Source organism: Thermobia domestica, chromosome 12, assembly GCF_964235325.1.
Source record: "Thermobia domestica chromosome 12, izTheDome1.hap1.1, whole genome shotgun sequence".
In the NCBI taxonomy this organism is placed as follows: domain Eukaryota; kingdom Metazoa; phylum Arthropoda; class Insecta; order Zygentoma; family Lepismatidae; genus Thermobia; species Thermobia domestica.
Window position 1 is genome coordinate 228,729,219 of NC_137465.1, and position 24,029 is coordinate 228,753,247.

The window sequence follows — 24,029 nt, forward strand, 5'->3', positions numbered from 1 at the left end:
ATGTTTCTTTTTAAATATTCTAATCAATGAAACTAAAAAACAGAGATATAGAAAAAGAAAGAGAAAACAAATGTACTTATCTTGTTCAAATCAGATATTAACCTTAAATAATTCTGGAAAATTTTTGATTCATTAATGTAAGTTTCATAACATTGCATACGTGGACACGATTAATGTTTAACACTTGTTAAGAATATATGCTGAACCATTTATAATTGGATGCTTTCTTATTATACTGTTCCTATTAAAAAAAAAAAAAAAAAAAAAAAAGTTGTTAGAGAATATAAGAAAAGATCTAACTTACGATCCGCTAATAGTCCGGATTGAAAATTTCCAAAGTTTTTATTATTTTTTTTATTTTTAATATTGTAGGCACTAATATTGTGCACTTCCATTATGAAGACTGGATAGAAGAAAAGTAAATGTCCCAATAGAATGACCATTGTTCTAAAAGATTTTTCCCTTTCAAAAATCGTATATTTTTACAGTTTTCCTTGTGCCGACAGTTTGTCAATTTGCACGTTAGGGAATTTATATTGTGTATAATTGCTTCTTAAGGTGAATTACATGATAATAACTTTTACATTAGTTATTTGATTTCTACCTTATCACTTTGAGATGTGGCGCTCTTCGAAATAAGTTCCTTAGTTATTAATCATTCTTTATGAATTTTCTTGATTTTATTCGTAGTTTCCTAAACACATTTCCATATTCTAAATCTATACCCTTTCCCACCAACTTTATTAGTCGTTAAAATATTTTATAATTGTAAATACATTTACAGCTGTTGTCCTTGTTTGTACTAGACTTTAAAATACACCAATCGCTTCACGCGTTTGTATAGAAAAAAACATGGCGGTCACCATAGTAACGGAGAGGAAATGACGGCATCACTTTTTCAGTCTATTCCTCAGATGATGTCTTCGGCGATAAACACATGTAAGAGATAATCGTGAGAGGTGCACCGAGACAGACGAGGTGTAATAAACACACAGGAGATCGTTCTGTTGAGGACGCGTGTGGTGTATAAACACAGCATCTGGATGGAAGTGATTATAAACCTCATTTACGGTTTTAACAGAAGTAAGTCATTCAATACCCCAATCTTAGGCTTTTTCTTTTCCCGCTGGGGAAAGACTTATAGCCGTTCCTAAATGTTGAATTCAATCGTGAAGTGTTCGTGCTCCACGGTGGCTTCTGAGTGCACTGGTGGTCACCGTACTATCAATTTGCCCTTGCACCAATATATACAGTATACAGGGGGGTCAAAATAAGTGTTATTGTAGAAGCCAATATCTCGCGAACTATACATCAAATAAGAAAAATGTTAAGAGTCAATGTACAGGGTGACCCAAAAGTAGGTATACATACCTGCATTGATCAAGTATAATAATCTTGTTCAGTGGTTTATTTGCTTCGACTGTTCCAAGCTTAAGATGTAAGTAAAAACATATTAAGAACAAATAATAAAACTAAGTCTACCTGAAGGATAACAATAAGAAATGATATAAAATTCAATGTGCTGATCAGTACGGTACTGTATACCTACTTTTGGGCCACCCTGTACAATACAGACGGGCCTAAAAATTGGTCAAACACGAGATCCTAATTTTATACTAAGCTGTTTCGTATTTCACGATCAAAAGAAGGTATAACTCGCCCTATGTTTCCATTTTAAAATTTCACGTACACCCCTCCCTCCAAAATGGGGGGCGGCGGAACCTCGTGTTTTAACCCATGTTTTAGGCCGTCTGTATTGTACATTGACTTTTAACACTTTTCTAATTTGATGCATAGTTCGCGGGATATTGACGTGTAACACTCAATTTGAACACTGTGCTTTGTATCTGAATGGGGAACCATTTTCGGCAGCCATTTTGAAACAGGCTTGTCCAAAATGGAAACAAATTTTATACTAAGCTGTTAGGCTTTCCACGGTCTATCAAACAAGGTATCTACTCAACCTATATTCCCATTTGAAATTTTCAAGTTGGTCTCGGGGCTCTATGATGGGGGCCCTGGGGACACCGCAACAATACCATTCCAGTTGCCTATGGATTTTTCCTTTTTCATTTTCTGTTTCACCGTTTTCTACTCGGCCGCTTCTGATTTATAAGCACTGGAAATTTTATCTGATACAGGACCATTTTGGGGGGCTATCTTGAAATCGGTGTCCCATGTCAAAAATTGTTCAATTTTCCAAGCTCTTTCGAACGAGGTATCACTCGACCTATGTTCCCATTTGAAAATTTCACACACACACCCTCTCCTCAAAATGGGGGGCGGGGAGAACCTCATGTTAGACTCATTTTTTACGCCCCTCTGTATTGTACATTGATTCTTAATATTTTTCTTATTTGGCATCTAGTTTGCGAGATATTGGCTTGTAACACTTATTTTGACTCACCTTGTATATAAAGGCTTGCTTATTCAAGTGAGTACGACAAGAAAGAAAAATGCATTATTTCTTAAATATACAGTGTATACTCATACTTTCATATAAGAATTCATGAAATACTGTATTTAATTTGCTTGCTTACTGTTAATAGGTGTTTCTAGTTTTTCATAAAAATCTCTGTGTACCTGTAACACAAAAGGGTGAAATCATGACATGGTTTATGTCTGAATGGAGTTTAATGTTCATTTCCAGCTTTGATGTATGAGACGTGGAATAGAGCTTTAGTTAGTATCCTAACTCATGTACTCTTGATGAAGGACCGAATCCAAATCTCGCATCACGCAAGAACTAACCGTTTATATACAAGGAAACTCGTATACCATAGCATTGACATTAAGAATAATGAATAAAAGAAGTTGAAAAGGTAAATGAAAGAATGTCTCGTGTTATATCTTCCACCTCCATTTCATAAAGCTTTTTATTAGTATTATTTTTATATATTGTATTTTATTTTACTTTTTTTCTTGTTATTTAGATCTGAAAGTAGAAATTCGTCAGTAGCCACTAAGGAATCAGGGAAAGATGATCAAGAAATAGTTAAACCGAGGTAAGAAAATGATTTTTAATCATGTCCTTATTATTCACACTGGGAATGCAAACACAATGAAAGTTCTCACTTTATCCTCTGTATAGGAGTTATTTTATTTTATTGTATTTTCAGTGTTATTCTTTAAGTTATTTTCAAACTTTGCCAGCTGGTAACTTTATGAGCTTGGCTTGTTATTTCTAATTGCGAACAGAAAAAATCATATGAGAATGGATTTAGTGAGTGACTACGTGCTGCTAGTTCCTTTATCTTCATATAATAATGCAATATTGTTAAGAACCTTAACAGCCTACTGGAGCGACCTATAGATCGTGAGACCTGTCACTTTGAGTTCAAATCAGGGTTACTGCAAGGGTTGATCTTTGACTGTGTATTTCTTTATAATCACACATTTCTCATTGCCTCCTTTAGCCTAAAGGGCGGAATTATGGAACGTTAAACTCAGAAAAAAATGTACCCAATAATCAGTGAATTATCATACCTATCAAAGCCATTCGTACCACAAATCAGGAAGAGCTTGTGTTTTGAAACCGTGTAGTCAAGAAAATTGTAAAGCTAACTAAAGCTCTTGTAACTTCAAAAATAGTAAGTTTATTAACACAAATTTTTGTGTGTACTTACAAGGCTCAGATTTTTTTTTTTTTCTTTCTGATTGTTAAGGCTATTCTCTGGTTCTGGTTCTGGTGTTTTTTTTATTCCTGCAATATCACCAAACCAATTGTCTATCATTCACCCAAAGAACTGTTGCAATCTTCTGTGAATTGCGTGGTGACGATGCTTCGTCCGGGATATTCGAAACCACATAATTTATCTTGTGCTTCAGATCGTCCATAGTAGCTCGTTTCTGTGCATACATCTTGGTATTTACAAATTTCCACAGCCAGTAATCACAGTGGTAAGTTTGGTGATTTTACAGGCCAAAGTATGGGTTCTCTTAGGCCAGTCCATCGTTTGTTAACTGTCGAACCTCAATGTAAAAATGTAGCGGAACCCAATCTTGGTGCGCGAGGACCCATCCTCTCAAGTTTTGGCACAAGGAATGTCTATAGCATACTCAGGTAAATAGAGTCTTCCCTGAAGGAAAATAGATCAGTGATGTGATCCATTGAAACCTGCACCATACATTGACTTTGGAACTATCCCGCTTATGCACCTCAAACTCATGGAGGTTTTCAAGCCTCGGAATTCAGCAGTTTTGATTATTCATTTTTCCCAAAACATGAAACGTGGCCTTATCTGAGAACAGAATCCGGTAAAGTCATCTTCACCTTGTAAACGGGTAGGCATTGATTCACAAAATTTATTTTCATATTAGCCTCTGTCTAATGCCAGGTAGTGTATAAATTTTAAATTGCAGGGTCGAACCTTCACCTTCTTACGAATGATTTTGTGTAACATTGACCTTGGCATTTCCTGTTCCTAGGATATTCGCTTAATCGATTTCATTGTGCTCTGTTCGACACACTCCTGCATTTTTGTAAATCATATCTTTTTTCGTTCCTCACCTTCCACTATGTTGCATTTCTGACATTCTTGTAGCCTTGAGCTTTTCATACTATCTCTTGATACTTATCTCTGCTTGGGTTGTTTCCTACACGTTGTTTGGAACTTCCTATGCGCCGAAACGCAAGATTTTAACTCCACAAACTACAGCACACATCGTGCCTTTTCCTATATTGACGCAATCTTGAGTCAGATGATCACTAATGCAAATATCGTTGAGTAATATAACAGAACAAAACGTCCTACGCCCCAAAATTTGTATTCATAAACATAACATTTACTACGCTTTTTCAGTTTGTTTCGCGCAAGACTTCATGTATTCCTTGTATAAAATTATAATGAAATATTTAATATTAAATTAAAATTAACCAGAAGGTATGCAACTAATTCTTAAAAGTCGGAACATAAAAAATTCCAGTAATTCGCAATCTGGATTGCCAAAGTGGTGCACTTCGAACCCCGTCTTATCTGTTTGTGTAGAAAACCTTAGAAAAAGCTAGTTGGGAATGGCATAAACTTAAGAAAGAGTAGATTATCTTTTTATTAGATTTTCTTTTAGATACTCTACCGAAAAAAGAAATTGCTTTCCCTTCGTGCTTAAATAAAGATGTAAGCATTCCACTTACCTTTGATCTATCAGCTGAAGTATTGAAATTCTCCAGGCTTAGAATATTTAAAATTTTAGCTTTCTTGTGCCTCCAGTGTCTGTTCGCAAGCACCTCTTTTTAACTATGAATTTAACGCGATCTGATACATCACGTCTCTTAAGATGCACTTAGTATAGCAGTCAATATGTTATTTCTCTGATGACACACACACACACAAAAAGAAAGAAAAAAATGATACCGCAACCTTAACCATCTAAACGTAGACAAGAAGAGTCTTGGATGACAACTTCTATTCAAGGATTCGATTTTGTTTTTAATGGAACGACATGAACACTCGCGGTGCTGCCAGATTGAATTAATTTTCTTACTATGTTATCGCTTTATGCATAACATCAGTTTGTGATTTTTATTGTCGTTACTTTCAGTTTGCTTGAGTACACTGCTGATGAGTCCCGAGCTTTCACGAAGCAGTCAAAAATGTTTGTTCCTTTCTTTCCTTTTCTTGTGCATTTAGTGACAGGTATTAGAACAGTTATGCTGAGATAGCAAAATAATTTGCTACTTATTGACTCCCTCCCTGAAACAGCGAACAAAGATAAAATGGAAGATTTTCAGATAAATTCTTCCAAAATATAGGTAAACGATATACTGAACGGATTTTTTTTTTTTTTTTTTTTTTCGGAGAGGGGAAAAAAATGATCGCAAAACGAACAAGGGAAGTATCTTCAGTTTTGAGCATACACCGAACTACTACTTAAATTTCAAGTGAGTGTATGCCACATACTCTTATATACTCCTCCTTATACCACTAGTTACAATGTTAATTTTGCTGTCGCTGATCTACCGGCTAACGTGCGTCCCTTGATGCACAAAGTCCTTAGGTTTGATTTCTGGTGGGAAAACTTCAAAAGCACTACATTTGCTTGAAATCTTACTTTGAAGTCTTGTTTTGGGTAGATTCGTTGTTGACAAGAAATTACTTAGTCAACCAATATTCATTTGTAACATTTTTGCATTGCTACGACGTGCTGTATTTTTATATTGTGGCGTTGATTCTCTTTCATCACTGAAATTTGTTTTCTGACATACAGTATATTTTTTGTTAAATACTTTTTTCTCTGACTTCTATCTTTTTTTCCTGAATTTTTATCCAGTGTGGTCAGAACGTTATTTGTTCTTTTCGTATTATAGGTCGACACAAAAACCTGGAAAAACACAGCCAGAGCCTGCGACCCCTAGAATATCAACGAGAACAAGTAAGGCTGTTGTGACATCTGCACGACAAAGAAGAACACAAAGGTTAGTGCATTTGTATCATTAACGTTTAATTATTATTTAAATGATTTCTTCTTTATGTTTGTTTAAATCTTATATGAATCCTTTAACATAATTGCTCTGTCCACAGCGAAGAAGATACAGAGTAAAAACTCCACGACAGGTTAAAGCTAATATCTGAATGAAAATGTTCATTAAGATTAAAGAGTGGTATCTTCGTTGTTCTGAAAAAATCATAAAATAAGTTTCAGTTAATCACTTGTATTTCTTTAAGATATACTTGCCATATCGTCCAATATACAGCTGGTTTTCAAAATATTATAAGCACTTGAAGAAAGCGCGACTTAACAGATTAATATGGCGTTGGGCAAAATCTTGCCCTCAGAACAGCTCTGGTGCTACTTGGAGTAGAGTCAGAGAAATCGTGAATGGTAATAAGTGGAATACTATACCGTTCCGCGTGCAGTGCATCACTCATTTTTATGGGAAAGGCGGTCTGCCGTGTTCGTGTTTTCTAAACGGATAACAAATGTTCAGATCCGAGAGTGAGCGGGCCAAGGTGTTCAACTTCATCTTGGTGTTGCTCAAACCATGCCGCAGCACCTCAAGCTGTGTAAATATGGCTTCATTGACCGAAAGCAACATCTAGACCGTAGAATTGCTGCGCCTAAGATTGATTCAGAATCACGGACAATGACGCAACCGGTAGACATCAGCACAAGACCCATTGAAAGCCAGGATATCGCGCCCACAGCATCATAGAACCGGCACTACGTTTCAAGGTTTTTCGAAGACACTGCAAGTCATACGCTTCTTTGGGCCTCCGCCACACGTGAACGTGGGCCCTGGTTTGAAATATGGTGAATGATGACTAGAGACACGATTTTGTGGTAAATAAGAATTCGTAATTTCGTTATAAAAATATGGGTAAAGCGGGATAAAATCAGTGAATAAAAATTCAGTGTAACACCACTATTTTCCTTGGCAATTACAATAGTTATCTTTTATTTCACCTTAATTTCCACCCATCAATCATCATGACATGAGTTCATTCATAACTATATTAAACAGTACTTGAGTTTTAAAAAAATTACTCTAAGCATCCCCATTGAATAAAAGTATCATTTAAAGAAAGAAAGAAAAAAAAGCGCACACGGAGAACATTAATAGAAAAATATAACTTAACTGTTCACAGTTTACTTATGCATATAATACGTAAGCATTGTTTTATTGTTTTCTGGTGTTAAATTTGGTATTTTGTCGGTAACACAAAACAACAACTTCTTTATGTGATTTTTGCTTTCTCATCAATTTATCCTTTCTCATCAAAGCATCATTTGACAATCAGGTGAAATTTCTAATGAGTGCTCTTACTGGTTTGATAGAGGATTATTAAGACATAGGTCAGATGCAAATGGTTGAAATCCATAAGATAAACAATAGTAATTGGAGAAAGTTTTATGTTTTGTGTGAGAATGGAATTTTCTTGTATGAAGCTCAAAACAAGAAAATACAACTGTCAAACATAAAGTTGGTAATAATAGTTGAAATATAAATAAATAAAAGTGGTAAAAATGGCTTTCACAAAGAGTGATGTATTGAGAAGAAGGTTATTAGTCATCTTTAGTATTAATGTGTTGTAAAATTGTTGCATGGATATGATGAAAATGAGAAGATTAACGGAAGGAAAAAAGTTAAGACGTGTTCTTTCTATATTACATATTAATTCAGTTGGAGAGAAAATAAGTTGTATGCTGCTTCTGTCATCAAATTTAAGACTTTGTAGATGTTAATTGGACATATGTGTGTATCCAGGATTCATTCAATGAATTGTGTAAAAGTGAACGAGAATTCCATTGATCTTGTATTTAATGTACTCTTCATATTGTTTGTAGTTAAGTTTGACATCTAGAATATTCTTGATAGTGTGAGAAATGACGTGGCTAGTAGCGGAATGTCACGGAATTTAAATTTAATATTGTTTGCGTAGTCTTAAGTAATTTAATGCATTTCTCTTACGTGCGAATGTTGTAGAGAGATAATAAGAGTGGAGAAGGGGAGATTAAATTTCTTCTGCTTTCACCAGATGTTTGTTTCATATGTTTTGACTAGTGGGAAATGATAATCATATAACATACATACATCTTTTATGTTTTGGGTGAACTTTAATGGCCAACATGGTATCATGATGATCGCAGATATTTCAAGAAATAATTCCTTCATCACACTGTATAAAAACATCTTATATAATTTATTGAAAATAAAATTATGTCGGTTTCAGAGCATCAGCTTCCCAGGGAGAAGAAATTTCATCTTCAGGTAGTACAGTTGCAACGACTTCAGATTCTCAAGATGTCTTTGAATCCCCTGTACCATCTTCTACAAAACCTGCATCCAGTGGGCGACGATCTTCACAGAGGTTGAAAACGTAGGTCTTTTTTTTTCTTAAAGCAGCAGTATTTTTTTTTACTGATGATCTTTATTTCTTTTCTAATCCATGTATGCTTTTGCAAAATATTGGTGCCAACCGATAACAACTGCTACTGCGATTGCGAAGTCGAAAGTGTTTAAGTTAAAACAACTTGTGGTAAGAGCACTGTGAATTTTTAGAGAGAGAGAGATAGGTGATACAAAATAGATGTTGCGATAAGCAGTAGTTAATAATGTCAATATTACTATTTAGTATCGATTTTGTTAAATACGGTTGTTAAAATAACAAAAGGTAGTTTATCTACATAGATTATGGTTGAGTATTAGAAGTGGTCTGTGAGCCAGTTTTATCTATATGGTACTTTGGTATGAAGTGTGATCAGTTTAGTAAATGGAGATGGTAATATGAGATCCTTAGTGAATAAATTAATGTAAATTTTTCTCTGAATAAAATAAAAATTGTGAGCTGAGTTTTCTGATTGTGTGAATACGCTAGTAGATAATCCGATGCAATATGTTATATTTATATACTAGAAGCCATATACGAACTTCTCATGTATCTGCTGATTCAAACATAAATAGATTCCATCTTTAAGATGTTCTTTAATTTCAAGCCTTTACCATGGTTGCTCTGTATTAACTTTAGCCGTAATATTAATTGATAGAGCTACTTTTTGATTTCTGGATCGTGTACAACAGTAGATAAGATAGTATCATACAGTTGTTTGTAACTTCTTATTGTTCGCACTAGGACCATAATACTAGCTGGTCATTGTTTAAAATACTTTTAGTTTAACGTCCCGCGATTATGACTATTAGGCTGAGAGAGAGAGAGAATGATGATTAAATGTTCTAGTTTGTCCTCACTTTTTTTCCTTTGTCTCCAATCTCTTTATTTCCATTGTATGTGTTGTTTTTTGGTATTTCAATAAGAATTACTCTTTAAATCCAGAAGAGAATCTCATTAATTTGTTGCGTAACTCGGAGGCCCTTGGCTTCTTTCTCGCAGGAAACTTATGCTGCTTCTACTCCATTCACTCACTATATTCTCTGGACCACTAAAACGCAGATAAGTTTCATCGTCAATAATCTATCGGTGAGAGATTGTGGGCTTTAGTGGTCAACCAGGTTTACCCAGGAATTCGCAGACTGTTGACAGATGAGGGTGTGATTTTTGTCGTTTATTAGGTATTACTTGCAGTACTTTAAAGGTATAGGACTAATTCTCCTACACAAAGTTTCGTGAGCCTAGTTCAAACCCGAGATGTTACAAGCAGTAGTGTAACGCTTCTTGACCAATCCTTGTACAACTAGAAATAATCAATTTTCCGATTATACCCTTCCAGTCCCTGCAGTATCAACATTTTGAATTCAATAATCACAATTCTTATTTCAGCATCCTATAAGGAGTTAATGACGCACATGTTGATGTTTTGTCTATTATCTGAAAGCTTTTTCGAAATATCAGGAGAAAGATAAAAAATAATAAGGTTTAAGTAAAGTATAATTCATGTAACGGACCATTTTGACACATGGTCCTTACAGTAAATCTATGCTGTAATAGAAATCCAGTACGTCAACTTCTACATTATCTGCATATCTGAAAGGTTGAAATAGTTTGTTTATTTGATCGATTTCGTCGTTGTTTCAAAGATTATTTATATCTAGATGTTCACTTTATTAGGAAATATGCAGATTCGAAATAACGAACTATATAATAAAAATCCAATTTTGTAATTAAATATATTTCAAAATATATAACAAAATAATTATAAATTTTACCATTGTAACCCTTTTGAAATCCAATCTACAATTTTGTTATTTTAATGAAAGCCGAACTCTTAATGAAAAATTTATGTAAAGAAGAAAACGAAAAAATTGTAGTTACAAAATTTTTACTGACATGGAGTTTAAAAATATCATGAAAATTAGTTTCAAAAGTTTTAATTACGTTTTAGTTACCACAAAACGTGTATGTCGTTCTAAATACAGGGATTATACTAGTTGTTTTGTATCCCATATTTAATATTATATATAAATATATAAGTTTAACCACATATCTCTGGGTTTTTTCGATTAAAATAGTGAATGGTAGATATGTTGGTTCGTGAAGCTGATAGGAATACTATGTTCGAGTAAGTAGTTGAGATCCCTGACCAAATTTCCTAACACATAATGATGTCCCAGTCTTCTTTCGTGCTATAGGTGAAATTTAGTTATCAATTATGTTGTTGGTGATAGTCAGCATAAATATACACAGATGGTCGTTGTTATATCTAGATTTCATCTTCTTAGTTACTTCTATTTCATTAGGATGACCTGTATGAATAAGTACCGTATATTTTGATAGCTACTAACTACGTTTAATCGTCAGGTGTATGAAAGAATGTCACGGTGAATGTATAAAATGGAGGCAATGCTGCAATATGTTGATGCTGGTGCTGAAGAGCCCGCATACAGGGTTTGTATGATAAGTAATGAGACCAGGTCTGGAAACATTGTTTTATTGATCTGATCTGTACAGGGACTTAAAAGCTTTCGAAGTACTCTCCTCTTGCGTCGATGCACTTCTGCAATCGATGTTTCCACGCTGCAAACGCCCCCTGGAAGTCAGCAGCCGGCATGTCCTTTAGAAATGTGGTCACGGCTGCTTGGATGGCTGTGACGTCTGCAAAACGGGTTCCTTTCAAGCGTGGCTTCAGCTTCGGGAAGAGGAAGAAGTCGGCCGGGCTCACATCTGGGCTGTAGGGTGGTTGTGGAAGGACTTCCACCCCAATCCGGGTCAAAAAGGAGGTCACTAAGAAGGCGGTGTGGGCAGGGGCATTGTCGTGATGCAACTTCCACCGGCTAGCGATCGCCGGTCTTTTCCGCTTGACGCTCCTGTGCAGTCTCTCAAGGACTTGTTTGTAGAAGGCGGCGTTGACGGCTTGTCCTTGGGGTACAAACTCCTTGTGGACCACCCCCACATTGTCAAAAAAAACAATCAACATTGTTTTCACCTTTGACTTCGACATTCTGGCCTTCTTGGGGCGCGGGGACGCAGGAGTGTGCCACTCCGCGCTTTGACGTTTCGTTTCAGGGTCGTACTGGAACACCCACGACTCGTCACCTGTTATGACGTCATCTTCAAAGTTAGGGTCACTGTTCATGAGGTTCAACAGTTCCTGACAACAATCAACACGTCGTTGCTTTTGTTCGTCAGTCAACACTCGCGGCACCAGTTTCGCACAGATTTTTCTCATTCCCAATTGTTCCGTCACAATCTTGTGCACTGTTGTGTGGTTCATATCGAGTTCATCAGCAATCAATCTCAACGATAATCAACGGTCTGAGTTCAGGAGATCCCTCACTTTTGCCACAGTTTCGTCCGTAGTCACTGTTGTCGGGCGTCCAGCCCTCTCCAGATCCTCAACGCTTTCCCGGCCGTTCCGGAACGCACTGTGCCAACGAAACACCTGGGCTTTGGATAGGGCTTCCTCTTTGTAGGCCTCCGTGATGAGAGAAAGCGTCTGAGTAGCCGTTTTCCCCAGGCGAACGCAAAATTTGATCGCATAACGCTGTTCGATGGAACCCTCCATGTTTGTTGATTTTCCGCCGTGACAAGAATGTTCACAAGGGCTTTGTCCAAGGCTTGTCCGCGCTCCACTAAGGCTCGGAGCCAACTGACGCGCGGTGCGTTGCTTTGCTCGGACCCCCCCCTACATCCTCCATCACCGACAAACCCGCTCCAGCGACACGCGCGCCGCGGCGCGGCGAGTCTCATTACTTATCATACAGACCTTGTATGTGTAGTTCCATTGTATTGTTCTCTTCAAGTATTCACGTATGTGGCCCATAGTTAAGAAGCCTGATCGAAAACAGGTAGCATATAATACAGTATCTCTTATTTACTCATCCTTATATTAAATTATCTCCTCCATTTTGTGTTGATCATCTCATGGCTGACATTCCAATTAAACGTATGGATTTTACACACTACAAAGTACACAATACTTCTACAGAACAACGGACCACGACCAGGGAACTTGGCGGCGTATTTAGTGTTACCCGGGCCAAAACAAAATATTCTATTTGGAACCGGCTCGTGTTGGCTTGGTGATGTCCAGAGGCATGATCCAACACACACACACTCACTCACTCACTCACACTCACACACACACACACACACACACACACACACACACACACTCACTCTCTCTCTCTCTCTCTCTCTCTCTCTCTCTCTCTCTCTCTCTCTCTCTCGTGTGCTTTACAATCTACTGTCTGCATGTGTGAGCTTTCCGCTTATGTAGTGGATAGCGCGCGCCCCTTTGGTGTCGTGATCCTGGTTTCGATTCTTTGTGGGAGAGTTTTGAAATTTGGATTCCTTACGGTAGTTTTAGATTCCACCTTAAACTTTAGGTCCATGTGTCATGCATGCTCGGTAATGAATAGGGCGCTAAACGTCAATAAACAAACAAGATCACTTAGCGTGTGTAATTATGTTTTCACAGTTTTCTGGTAGGTCTTTCTGTCTCCACTTCGACAAGATTCCTTTCGAACACAATCCTGAAAAACCGGCACGCAGTTCCTATAATTTAATTTGATTGGTTGAATCGGAGTTTAGCGCTGCTTTTAGGGGCTATATGAGACGTGGACGTACTGTTTAGTGTGAAATTTGAATCACAGTAATACAATCAAGGAGTTGAACCCGGGACCTCGTGTACGAGAAGTGCGAGTCACCAGGCCGCATTGTAAAAATTCCTAATTTTAAAAACAAATGAAATGAAATCTTTCAGTTTAACATCCCACTCTTATTCTCTGTAGGATAAGGGAGACAGATGATTGTGAAAATAACTAGTGGATTGATAATGTGGGAGGAAACATGAGTATCCAAAAAACCCACGGACACGATATTGTCTACCTCAAACTTACTTGGCCAGGGAATGAACCATGAACCCCACGTACCAGAGGTAAGCGCTGTACCTCCGTGCTCCTGTTCCTAATTGGGGTAGCGCAGTTTATCATAACCATGTACAATTTCATATATGAAAGTATCACGATCTAAAAATTAATGTCATTGCCATGGACACTCTCATGAACTTTCGTACTCACCAGTTTAATCATGCGTCACACGAAACAACAAATACATACAACACTCATAATCAGCTTAATTTCCACTCATCAATCATCATGACATGAGTTCATTCATGACTATATTAAACAGTATTTGAGTTTTAAAAAAAATAACACTAAGCATCCCTATTGAATAAAAGTATCATTTAAAGGAAGAAAAAAAAAACACGCACACGGAGAACATTAATAGAAAAATATAACTTAACTGTTCACAGTTTACTTATGGATATAACACGTAAGCATTCTTTTATTGTTTTCTGGTGTTAAATTTGGTATTTTGTCGCTAACACAAAACAACAACTTCTTTATATGATTTTTGCTTTATATATATTGTGCTTCACAGACGAATCGCGTCGCTTCCAGGCTAGTCTAATACTACAAAATTTACACATAACTATTTTTTGACGTGCATCAGAAACGTAGTAACCATCATCTTTAAGGTTGGTGTAAAGGGAAAACTTTTGCCAATAGATGTCACTACAGTCTTCGTATCTTTCTCATGTTTTTTTTATCGTTGACGAAAATTCACGATTTCTCTTACAAATTTCAACCTAGAGATTTAAAATTTTTAGGGAATGAACTTCAATAACGTATCAAAGGCAACAATCCGTGCCGATTTTTTATTTAGAATTTTATTCATTGTTGAAACAGTTATATTGTTAAAGGTTTGGGTATCCATTTCAACAATCAAGCCGTTTCAACAATAAAGAAAATTCTAAATAAAAAATCGGCACGGATTGTTGACTTCAATACGTTATGAAGTTCCTTCTCTAAAAATTTGGAGTCTAGGTTGAAATTTGTAAGAGAAATCGTGAATTTACGTCAGCGGTAAAAAATATATGAGAGATACGAAGACTGTAGTGACATCTATCGTTAAAACTTGTCCCTTTTAACCAACCTTAAATTCTTGTGCTCTATCGAAACATGTTTTGATTTTCGGCATTTTACCGATTGCTTTGTCGTTCAGAAGTATACGAGGCAAATCTTGGATCACACTCGTTGCAGCCAAGATAACAGACAGACTGAGGAAGGGCTGGCGTCCGACATCTGACAGTCCCATATTCCATTGTGGTAGACAAATGACTAACTAATAGAGTTTACTCACTGTCAAGTATGCAGAAGGGAGAAATAATGGTAATGAATCAATCGTAAAAGCGGGAAAAAAAAAAAAAAAAAAAAAAACTTTCGCGTAAATTTCGTGGAATATCGAAACTTGTTGCAAATTTCGCTAATTGGACAGAACTTCGCGTTTTATGGCGAGTTTTATATGGTCTAACAAATAGTGAAAAATATATATTTTAGGTACACATTTTCATACAAAACTGATACCTTTCGCGTTTTCTCGTTCACCAAAAAATGGTGTGTCTAATGATGATCCATCTGACCATATCACACGATTTCTGTCCATTGGTCCACGTTATATGTTCGCGGCACCATTGGCGTCATGCTAAAGCGTTATGATCACTTTTCAGTGGTTTCTTCCATATAACCCGGCCTTCAGGGTGTCTACTAAAATTCCAAAATGAAATTTCGTGACTTTTTCGTGACCTTTCCTTTACCAAATCATAAAATTTCCTAACATTTTCAAGAGCGAATTTGCGTACGATTTAGGCCGAATTTTCATCCATGTGATAGAAACGTACTTTGCTTGCGATTTGGTAGCGTCTAAAGCCGACCATAGACATTTTTGGTGGTGAATTTTGACGTTTTATAGAACAAAATTTTCCAATCTGTACTTATATTTGTACAGTTTAAAAATATCATGACCCAAAAGCTAAATTTCGGAACTTTTTCGTGACTTTCATGACCGTTTTCTGATTTCGTGACTTTTTCCTGACATTCGTGACCGATAGACATCCTCGGATTTGATTCCCGGCTGGAGCTCATGTTCGGATTCCACGTTAATCAGTAGGTCCACGTCTCATATAGCCTCGCTGCTGAAAAGGGCGCTAAACTAAAATCAACTCAACTCCAGGATAGACACCCTGTATATGCATGTTGTGTAACTCGTGGCGGACCATCATTGTCAAGGCTCTGAGAGCTGACGCTTGAGTTCCTCCATTACTTCTACCGCAGTCTCAGGACGGTTCTGAATGACAATCCGTTTTAATGCTCGACAAGAGGGTTTTCTTCCGACGATTGTTCTTCTTTGCTGATGTGGTTTAGCCGTGAGTTTTGGAGGTCATCATCAGGCTGTACACTGTCCGTCAGATCACATTCAAACATCAAATTGGAAACTAATGAAGAATGTCATTACCCATACATTTCAAGTTAGAATTTCAAATTGATTCCAGTTTTACTCAAAACTTCCGTTAGTTAGATGAATCGAATATGAAAATGACCGTAACTGACTAATACAGTTTTTCAGAGACGTCATCAACCCTGTGTTTATGATTAAAATAAAATTCTTGTCAAAATATATATATTGCCAACCTGGGTTGCTCTTGATAAAATTTAGTAAAACTTGAATATGTAGAGCACTCTGAGCTCCCCAGATTGATCTAATTTGCATGAAGCAAATCTATATCTACTTGCATTTATATGAGAGGTAAGTTTGGGGATACTCCACCACTGGTTGCATTGATTGAGGGCCAACCAGAGCCCTATTAAAATGATAACAACAATGTCTACTTAAACATGTGTATTTTAAGAGAATTAGTAATCCTTTATGTGTAAAGTGTTGTTTGTGTAATGAAGACTTAAGAAAGTGTAATTTAATGTGTAACTCATGTATAACGAATTGGGTTAGCACAGAATTTGGTTGTGACACATACCTGTTGTTGATGATTAGCGGAACCAAGCACTGAATGATCGTATACTAGTAACAGCAGTCGGTTGTATTTCAACGTTGAACTTCTTAGACTGTTCTCTTAGTGTTTGAAGTTAATAATGTTTTAACTTGACGAATTGTAGAACTTTAAATGCTACTTCTCTAATATCGATCCTCTGACATCGATCCTCTGTTAGTGATACTCTGATAATCATGTCATTGAATAAAATAAAAGGTTTTTATACAACTCAAACTGCTGACGATCCAGTAATACGGTTTCAGCACTCGGGCCGATTTTCGTCCACGTGCGTCCCAGATCTAAAAAGATCTTATTCAACCAAATTCTCATAACCTCAATTCAATCATGATGACACGAAACAATGTCACTTTCTTGATGTCCTCATTGTCCGAAGAAAAGTGTGGATGTTAACAAATTTATTACATAACATTACAAGCTCTTGTTGATAGACTAGAATTCATACAATTTGAAGTATACACATACTGTATTCTTTGCACATATCTCTTTAGAGATAAACAAGAGTAAATTAGGTCTCCTGAAACTCAAGACCATACTACACTTAAACTAAACAAATTAAACCAATAATTAATAATTATCTATGGTCTTGACACCCCCGCCGACAAGACTCCAGCTTGCCGTCGCAAGTGGACGCCAAGAGCTATATATGAAACATCAAATCTTTAAGACAGGGTTGGCAAAAACCATGGTTTTTATTAAAAAAAACCAAATAAACCGGTTTTTTTGGTTTAAACCAGGTTTTTTTGGTTTAAACCAGGTTTTTATGGTTTAAATAATTTGCTCTATATATTCATATCATATATGGACAGAAATAAGTTTGTTTCGCCTTGATGTTATTATGCGACAACCGAGTTATGCTGGAAGGGGTCACATAAGCTTAAAGCGGAATAAAAACCGCTTCTCGAGTTACATCCGAGAGAAATTGTCCTCCATTTGAACTCGGAACCAGGACTAATTGGCCACAAATGAGATACGTCTGCCGACTCACTCACGAAGGAATCCTGATAAAAAAAAACGTTGTACTGATCTCTGTCAAGAGTCATTTCAGAAGGACAAAAAGAAACAGTTACACAACTGAAACCATTACACAGAATTACACATTAACAATTTCAAAGTACTACGAAGTACAGAAGAACTAATTTAGTTCAAGTTAGTTAATAACGACTTTTATTGGTCCAAATTAAAGAAATACACCGACTTAATCTGCATATCAATAAGAAAAGTGAATAAAGATACGAATTATTTGAGTCCACTTTGGCTCAGACTCATTTATACATAAATAGATACCAAAGATACTTATTTCACTAAATGCCTCTCGTGAGGTCTGTATGACCCCCCCCCCCCCCCACACACACACACACAAAGTACGGCATTTTCGATGTATTTTATCAAAAGTAAACATTGAAACGAAACAATATTTAGAATTTTTCTTCGATTGCAATTACCTAACAATAATAACTACAAAAAAAAATCACAAAATAAACGTTTATAAACTTATTAAAAAAAAAAAGTTTCTTTTGTAGTATAATCTTTTTGAGTAATGAATGGGGAATTTAGGTCTGAATATAATACGAATAATATACGGGAGTGAAACGTGATAACGCACAAATGTGTGTTCGTCAAGATTTTACAAACACTTACACTTTTACGAACATTTTTTGTTTTTTGGTTTAAACCAGTTGGTTTTTTTGAAAAAACCAGCTGGTTTAAACCTTGGTTTAAACCATGGTTTAAACCACCTTGGTTTAAACCAGCCAACCCTGCTTTAAGATATATGTAAAACAGTATTAATAAATATAAAATTGAAAATAATTTACTAAAATACAATATTGCGTAAGATAAAACCCATAACCTCAAAATTAAGTCAAAATTTATCAAAAGTGTATAAATATTGAGATTTTACTGTATAAAATTTACAATGAAAATCAAATCATTACTTGATTTCTAAAAAAAAAATACTATTGTTACTATATTTACATAAATTTTGCAGTACTGCTAAGTATCTGCGTAAAAAGGTTGGAAACCAATAACCAATACATAACATTTAGTATATATATAGCATATAATATTTTGAAAAATAAACAGTTTATTAAATGCATTGAAACATCTTTTCCATCCATGGCTCTCTCATTTGATTTAAAACCAAGTCTTTTAAAGAATAAGCTTGAGCCATCTGTTGATTTTTTCTCGTATTATGTTCGTTGAACAATAACTCTCACATATCACACTTGTTGCTGTTAATTCTTCCTCTTAAAAGAAAGAAAGAAATGCAGTTTATGCAAGAGAGACAAAGATATGTATATATCTCAGTTACTCTTCTCCTTGCTGATAAAAGGGAAAAGAAGTGCAATGAAGAACAAGAGATCCGACAAAGTCTCTGATAACATAGGTGTGGTTTTGCACTTTGTACCGATGTGGTCTGACTGAGTTACTGCTGACTAAGGGATCTCATGCTATAACTCCACCAGAGTAGAAAGCTCATTTATTTTTTCACTACGTTTAGACACCAATGAACACAGTGGGAAATAAAATTTCACTTTTCCCTCTTCTTCTATTTTTAACGCAACTAGGTACACTACACAGAAACAAAATATAGTACATATTATTCTTCACTATAATGAATGTAATAAGCTATACAGGGTGGCTGAAAACACTAGTTTATTTTCGCTCATTGTCCCCCTGTAATAACATTAACTCTCATCATATTTAGCAACACTAGTTCACATCCGGTCACTCTGGATGATGAAATACTTCGGAAGCGTCACTTCAACATGGGGCTTCTTCCGTTATAGACTCCATGCTACTCGAAAGTCTGATTTTTAGCGTTTTTTGTAGAATAACTGGACTATATTAATCGTATATTGCACGGGATTATCGCACTTCCGTGTTGTAACTGGAGAAGTTCCCTTTGAATTACGTTATTGTAAAATTTTACATATTTCGGGGTGTTTCTCGAAACACACTTCTCCACTAAGTCCAGTTCGGGCGTGGAAATCAGCTCGGGGACGGTGTTCTGGCTCGACTTCTTTGCTTGTGCTGTGCTCATAGTGCTTTCATCGTGTGTCACTTCTGTGCTTTTTGTAAAATTTGTGTTTTCAGAGTTAAGTGTATACAGGAAATGAAGAGTGTCTAATTTTGCTTGAGTAAGAGGGGAGGGGGGTGGTGGAAACGAATTTGAAATATTGTTCTGTTCGTTCAAGATGGCTGTATTGTGCATTAGTGACTCGTCATTGTGCATAGTTATGTGCGTGTCTGAATGTTCCCCCTTATTTGTGTTCATGAATGAGATAGATCCCTTTTCAGTGTCGCAGTGTTCAGTGTTACTGTTAAAAAGATTCTTGAAAGAAATAATGTCATCATCATTCTTGTGTGTTGTAGAGCTTATGCTATTTCGCTCTTTGCTTTGTGGTGAGTCCACTATAAAAATATGTGGGATAGACGTCTCACAGGAAATTACCTTCTCCGCTTTTCTAGTTGCTTTCTTAAAAAAAAATATTCCTATCGCTACTAACATAATGCCTAGGAGGGAGGTTATAGCGATTGCTGCCAAGAAAATAATTACTAATTTTTCCATTTTTCTTTTCTGTAATAAAGACAAAATATGTTTTCGTCAGGCTTGTTATATCCCTAAATATATATATTGCTAAATTCTAAATACTTAATACTTTTAAAACTAATATATTTATTGACATATTCATGTACTTAAATCTGGCTTTTATTAGCTACTGAATCTCGCGTCTCACGAGATCATGCATTGAGCTAATTTACATGTAGGTTCTGTTTCGATATTATATACTGAATCAACCTCAAAATTGATTTATTAGAATAATATCTATTTTGATTTCAGACTTTAACGTAGTTACTTTTGATAGGCTAATACCTCATCTATTGTCTACGTAATATTTTCTTCTTTTTTTTTTTCATTCATATTTCATATTTATTCTTCATATTACACATAATAGTCAATACTTATCATTAAATACTAATATAATATAACGGTAAAATAAATAGTAATTGCCATTATTAGTACAAATAAGATACCTTAAACATCTAATACATATATATATAAATTCTTGTTTCTATCACCTATAAGATTACATTCATAAATATCAGGCCTATACTAATAAATAATAAATCATCAATTGATTGATAGGTGATACTAATTATCAATAATTATTGATTGATTGATTGATTGATTAGGTATTTATTGATTACTTATTGATTTATTGATTACTTATTGGTGTTTTTTTTTTTTTTTTTTTTTTTTTTACAATCCATTACCAAATAACACATTCTTACTTTAATACTCTAATACTTATTTTAGCTTGACGAAAAACATATTTGTACTCTATTCATTGCTTATTAATATATAACTTAACCTATATCTACTTCTTTTCCTTTCCCGTTTTCCGCGGTTCGCGATTTCTTTCAGTTTTATATAGCCGTTCGGTAACGTACCATGCATGTTTTCTTGTTTGCCATTTTTTATTTTATAATTGTTAATTTAATGTTTGTTTTCCTTATTTATTACATTTGCAGAACACTTCTATATTTCCAAATTTTCAACTTTTATTTATTTATTTTATTTTTTTCTCAAAATTTCATAATTAAAATATTTCAATTTAAACTGAATTTCCCACTTAGTGCTAAAACATTATGTAGATTCAATACAAGCAAAATACACTTGTACTCATTAGTAAAAATAGATTTTGCCTATGCAGTTTAAGTTCAATTTCAAATAACCTTAGCACTCTATTAAAATGTTGTTCAAGCTTTATTTATACTTATCATTAATTATTTGAGATCTATGTTCAAAATTTTGGACACATGTTTCCCTTTTTACGGTTTATCATGCTTTATTTCATATTTTGAAATGAGTTTAGATACTTTAACGTAAATAAAAATTGATAATATAATAATAATAGATAATACTCCTAAAAGTCCAATAATTGCATACATCATATAGTCATTTTTTAGTTGAAGATTTGGAACTACAGAATTTAATTTTAATTTTAACAATTTTTCAGCCAAGACATCTAGTTCTTGCGTATTAGCTGTAACATTTAAGTGTTCGTCTGAGCAGTTCCCTACTAAATTTATCATTTCGTTTGAGACTTGTAAAATTTTCTTCGTCGGAATTACAATGTCTCCAAAAATGAGATTATCAAATTTTTCATATGAAATGAAATATGATCTATTACTTCCAAATTGAATTTTTTCTGAATGTACTTCTTGTTGCTCGCCTAATTTTGTCATATAGCCTGGTTCTAACGCTGAATATAACACTCCAGCATGAGTGTAAGAATATGATATGTTTGACTGATATTTCTCTGATTTTAATTGACAGTGTTCTACCGAATTTTTGAATATTAAATTATTCAAACATTTGGACTCCGTATTTAAATTTACATTGTTACAGAAATACAAAAAACTTTTAAAAGTACATTCATCTTTTTCTAGGCTATAGAATTTTCCTCCAGTAAAATATACCATTTCCGGTAATTTATAATAATATCGTCGATTGTCAATGAGAAATCCCATTGATATTACCTCATACATTTTCGATATGCTAGTTTCATAGACAACTGGTGTGCGTAATAATAAATCAACATTATTTTCATTATAATAAAATTTTAACAAATGAACACTCGATATTCTATAAAATAATCCAATGTCTTGAGAATATATGTCTGTGTGTTTTAATACATCATGAGAATTTATGAAATCCAAAACTTCTTGATTACTCAAAATATGATATGTTAATTCGTTAGATAAAATATTTTTCAAAATTTCGGAAACACGTTGTTTCGCCATATGCAAAAATAAATTTGTTAAAATTTTCCGATGAGCTTGGTGCATATAACAGTAAAGTTCTTGTAATTTTGACCGAAAATCATCCAATATGTGCTAGACCTTAACAATTACACCATGAACTATACTAATTTGACCATTCACAGATTGTTTTAATCTTCTGACCTCATTTGTTAATACATTTTCGTGTTCGGTTAATTTATTTATTGACGCTGACATTTGTTGTCCATGCACTAAGTTGTAAGCTGATAGTCCAATGGAAGAAAATCCTAGAATCCATGAGAAAATAGATCTCCTTGTCCTATTGTTATTCATGCATTGTGCTATACCATCCTTGTATAAAAATGCACATGGGATGGAATTTAAAATATTTGTGCGAAATTCTAATTCTTGTTTTCGAAATTCTTCGGAAATATCTGGCACTTCCGAACAAACTTCATGAATTGGAACTGATTCATGAAAGTTTAGGTGTAATTTAACGGTGGTATATACCTCATTTACCGTATGTACTGCGAACGAATCTTCGGAAACTGCAATTCCTAATTTCTCCAAAGTGTATTGCTGATGTTCTGCTGCTGTTACAACTGCGATGCCGACTAATATTAATATTCCAAACATGATGTGACGGATTTTTTTTTCTTCCACAATCTGTAATTTATGGAAAATTTACCTCTTATTTATTTATTTATTTATTATTTTGCCGTGTTTATAATTATTTCAGACATTTACAATTAGTTTCAATATTAAATATTATTTTACTTTACTTATTTTTTTCTCTTTATTTTCCTTATAAGCATATGACACTGTAAGAGACGAGACCATTTCCTGTCCGTCAATGCGTTAGCCTTTGGTTCTTTGGGATATTATGTGAACACTAAGTTCACTACCCAACTAGGTCGAGCTGACTCGACCTAGGTCAGTGCTCATACTTATAAGCAAAATAAAGTTCATGTTTTATTTTTTTTTTCAGTCACCTAGCGTTTCTTCTTCTAATTCCTCCTCAATATATGGCTTTAATCTACGAATTTCGACAGAATCATATTTCACCTGTCCTTTATTATTATAATATTTCACCTTATAGGAATTATTATTTAACTTTTCAATTATTTCCGCTCTAATATTATATTTTTCTGCGAAACATGCTGGTGTCCCTGGTGTTGGCATCTGACGCACTAGAACCTTTTGGCCAATTTCAAAAGTTGGTTGGTCAAATTTCTTTTCCATATATTTCTTTTGAGATTTGAACCGTTTTTGCAAGTTCTTATATGCTAAATTTCTAGCTTCTTTTAATGCGGCAATACGTAACTCGTTATCTTCGTGTTCACATGGAATGTCTAAAGAATTTTCAAGAGGGGTTCTAGCCTCTTTACCGAATAACAAATAATATGGACTATATTTCATTCCGTCATGTATTTGTGTATTTAAAGTAAATACAATACTCGGTAATACAACGTCCCATGAATTCAGTTTCTTAT

The 24,029-nt window shown here is 34.9% G+C and overlaps 1 protein-coding gene across 1 annotated transcript in view; it reads left to right on the top strand.

The window, feature by feature from the left end:
- Positions 1–24,029, top strand: part of LOC145667088 (condensin complex subunit 3-like) — a 151,880-nt gene that overhangs the window by 89,216 nt on the left and 38,635 nt on the right. Inside the window, exons 23-25 of the mRNA XM_081734805.1 lie at positions 2,934–3,005; positions 6,308–6,415; positions 8,673–8,819. Of these exons, the coding sequence (XP_081590931.1) occupies positions 2,934–3,005; positions 6,308–6,415; positions 8,673–8,819 (327 nt within the window). The remainder of the gene's footprint in view (positions 1–2,933; positions 3,006–6,307; positions 6,416–8,672; positions 8,820–24,029) is intronic.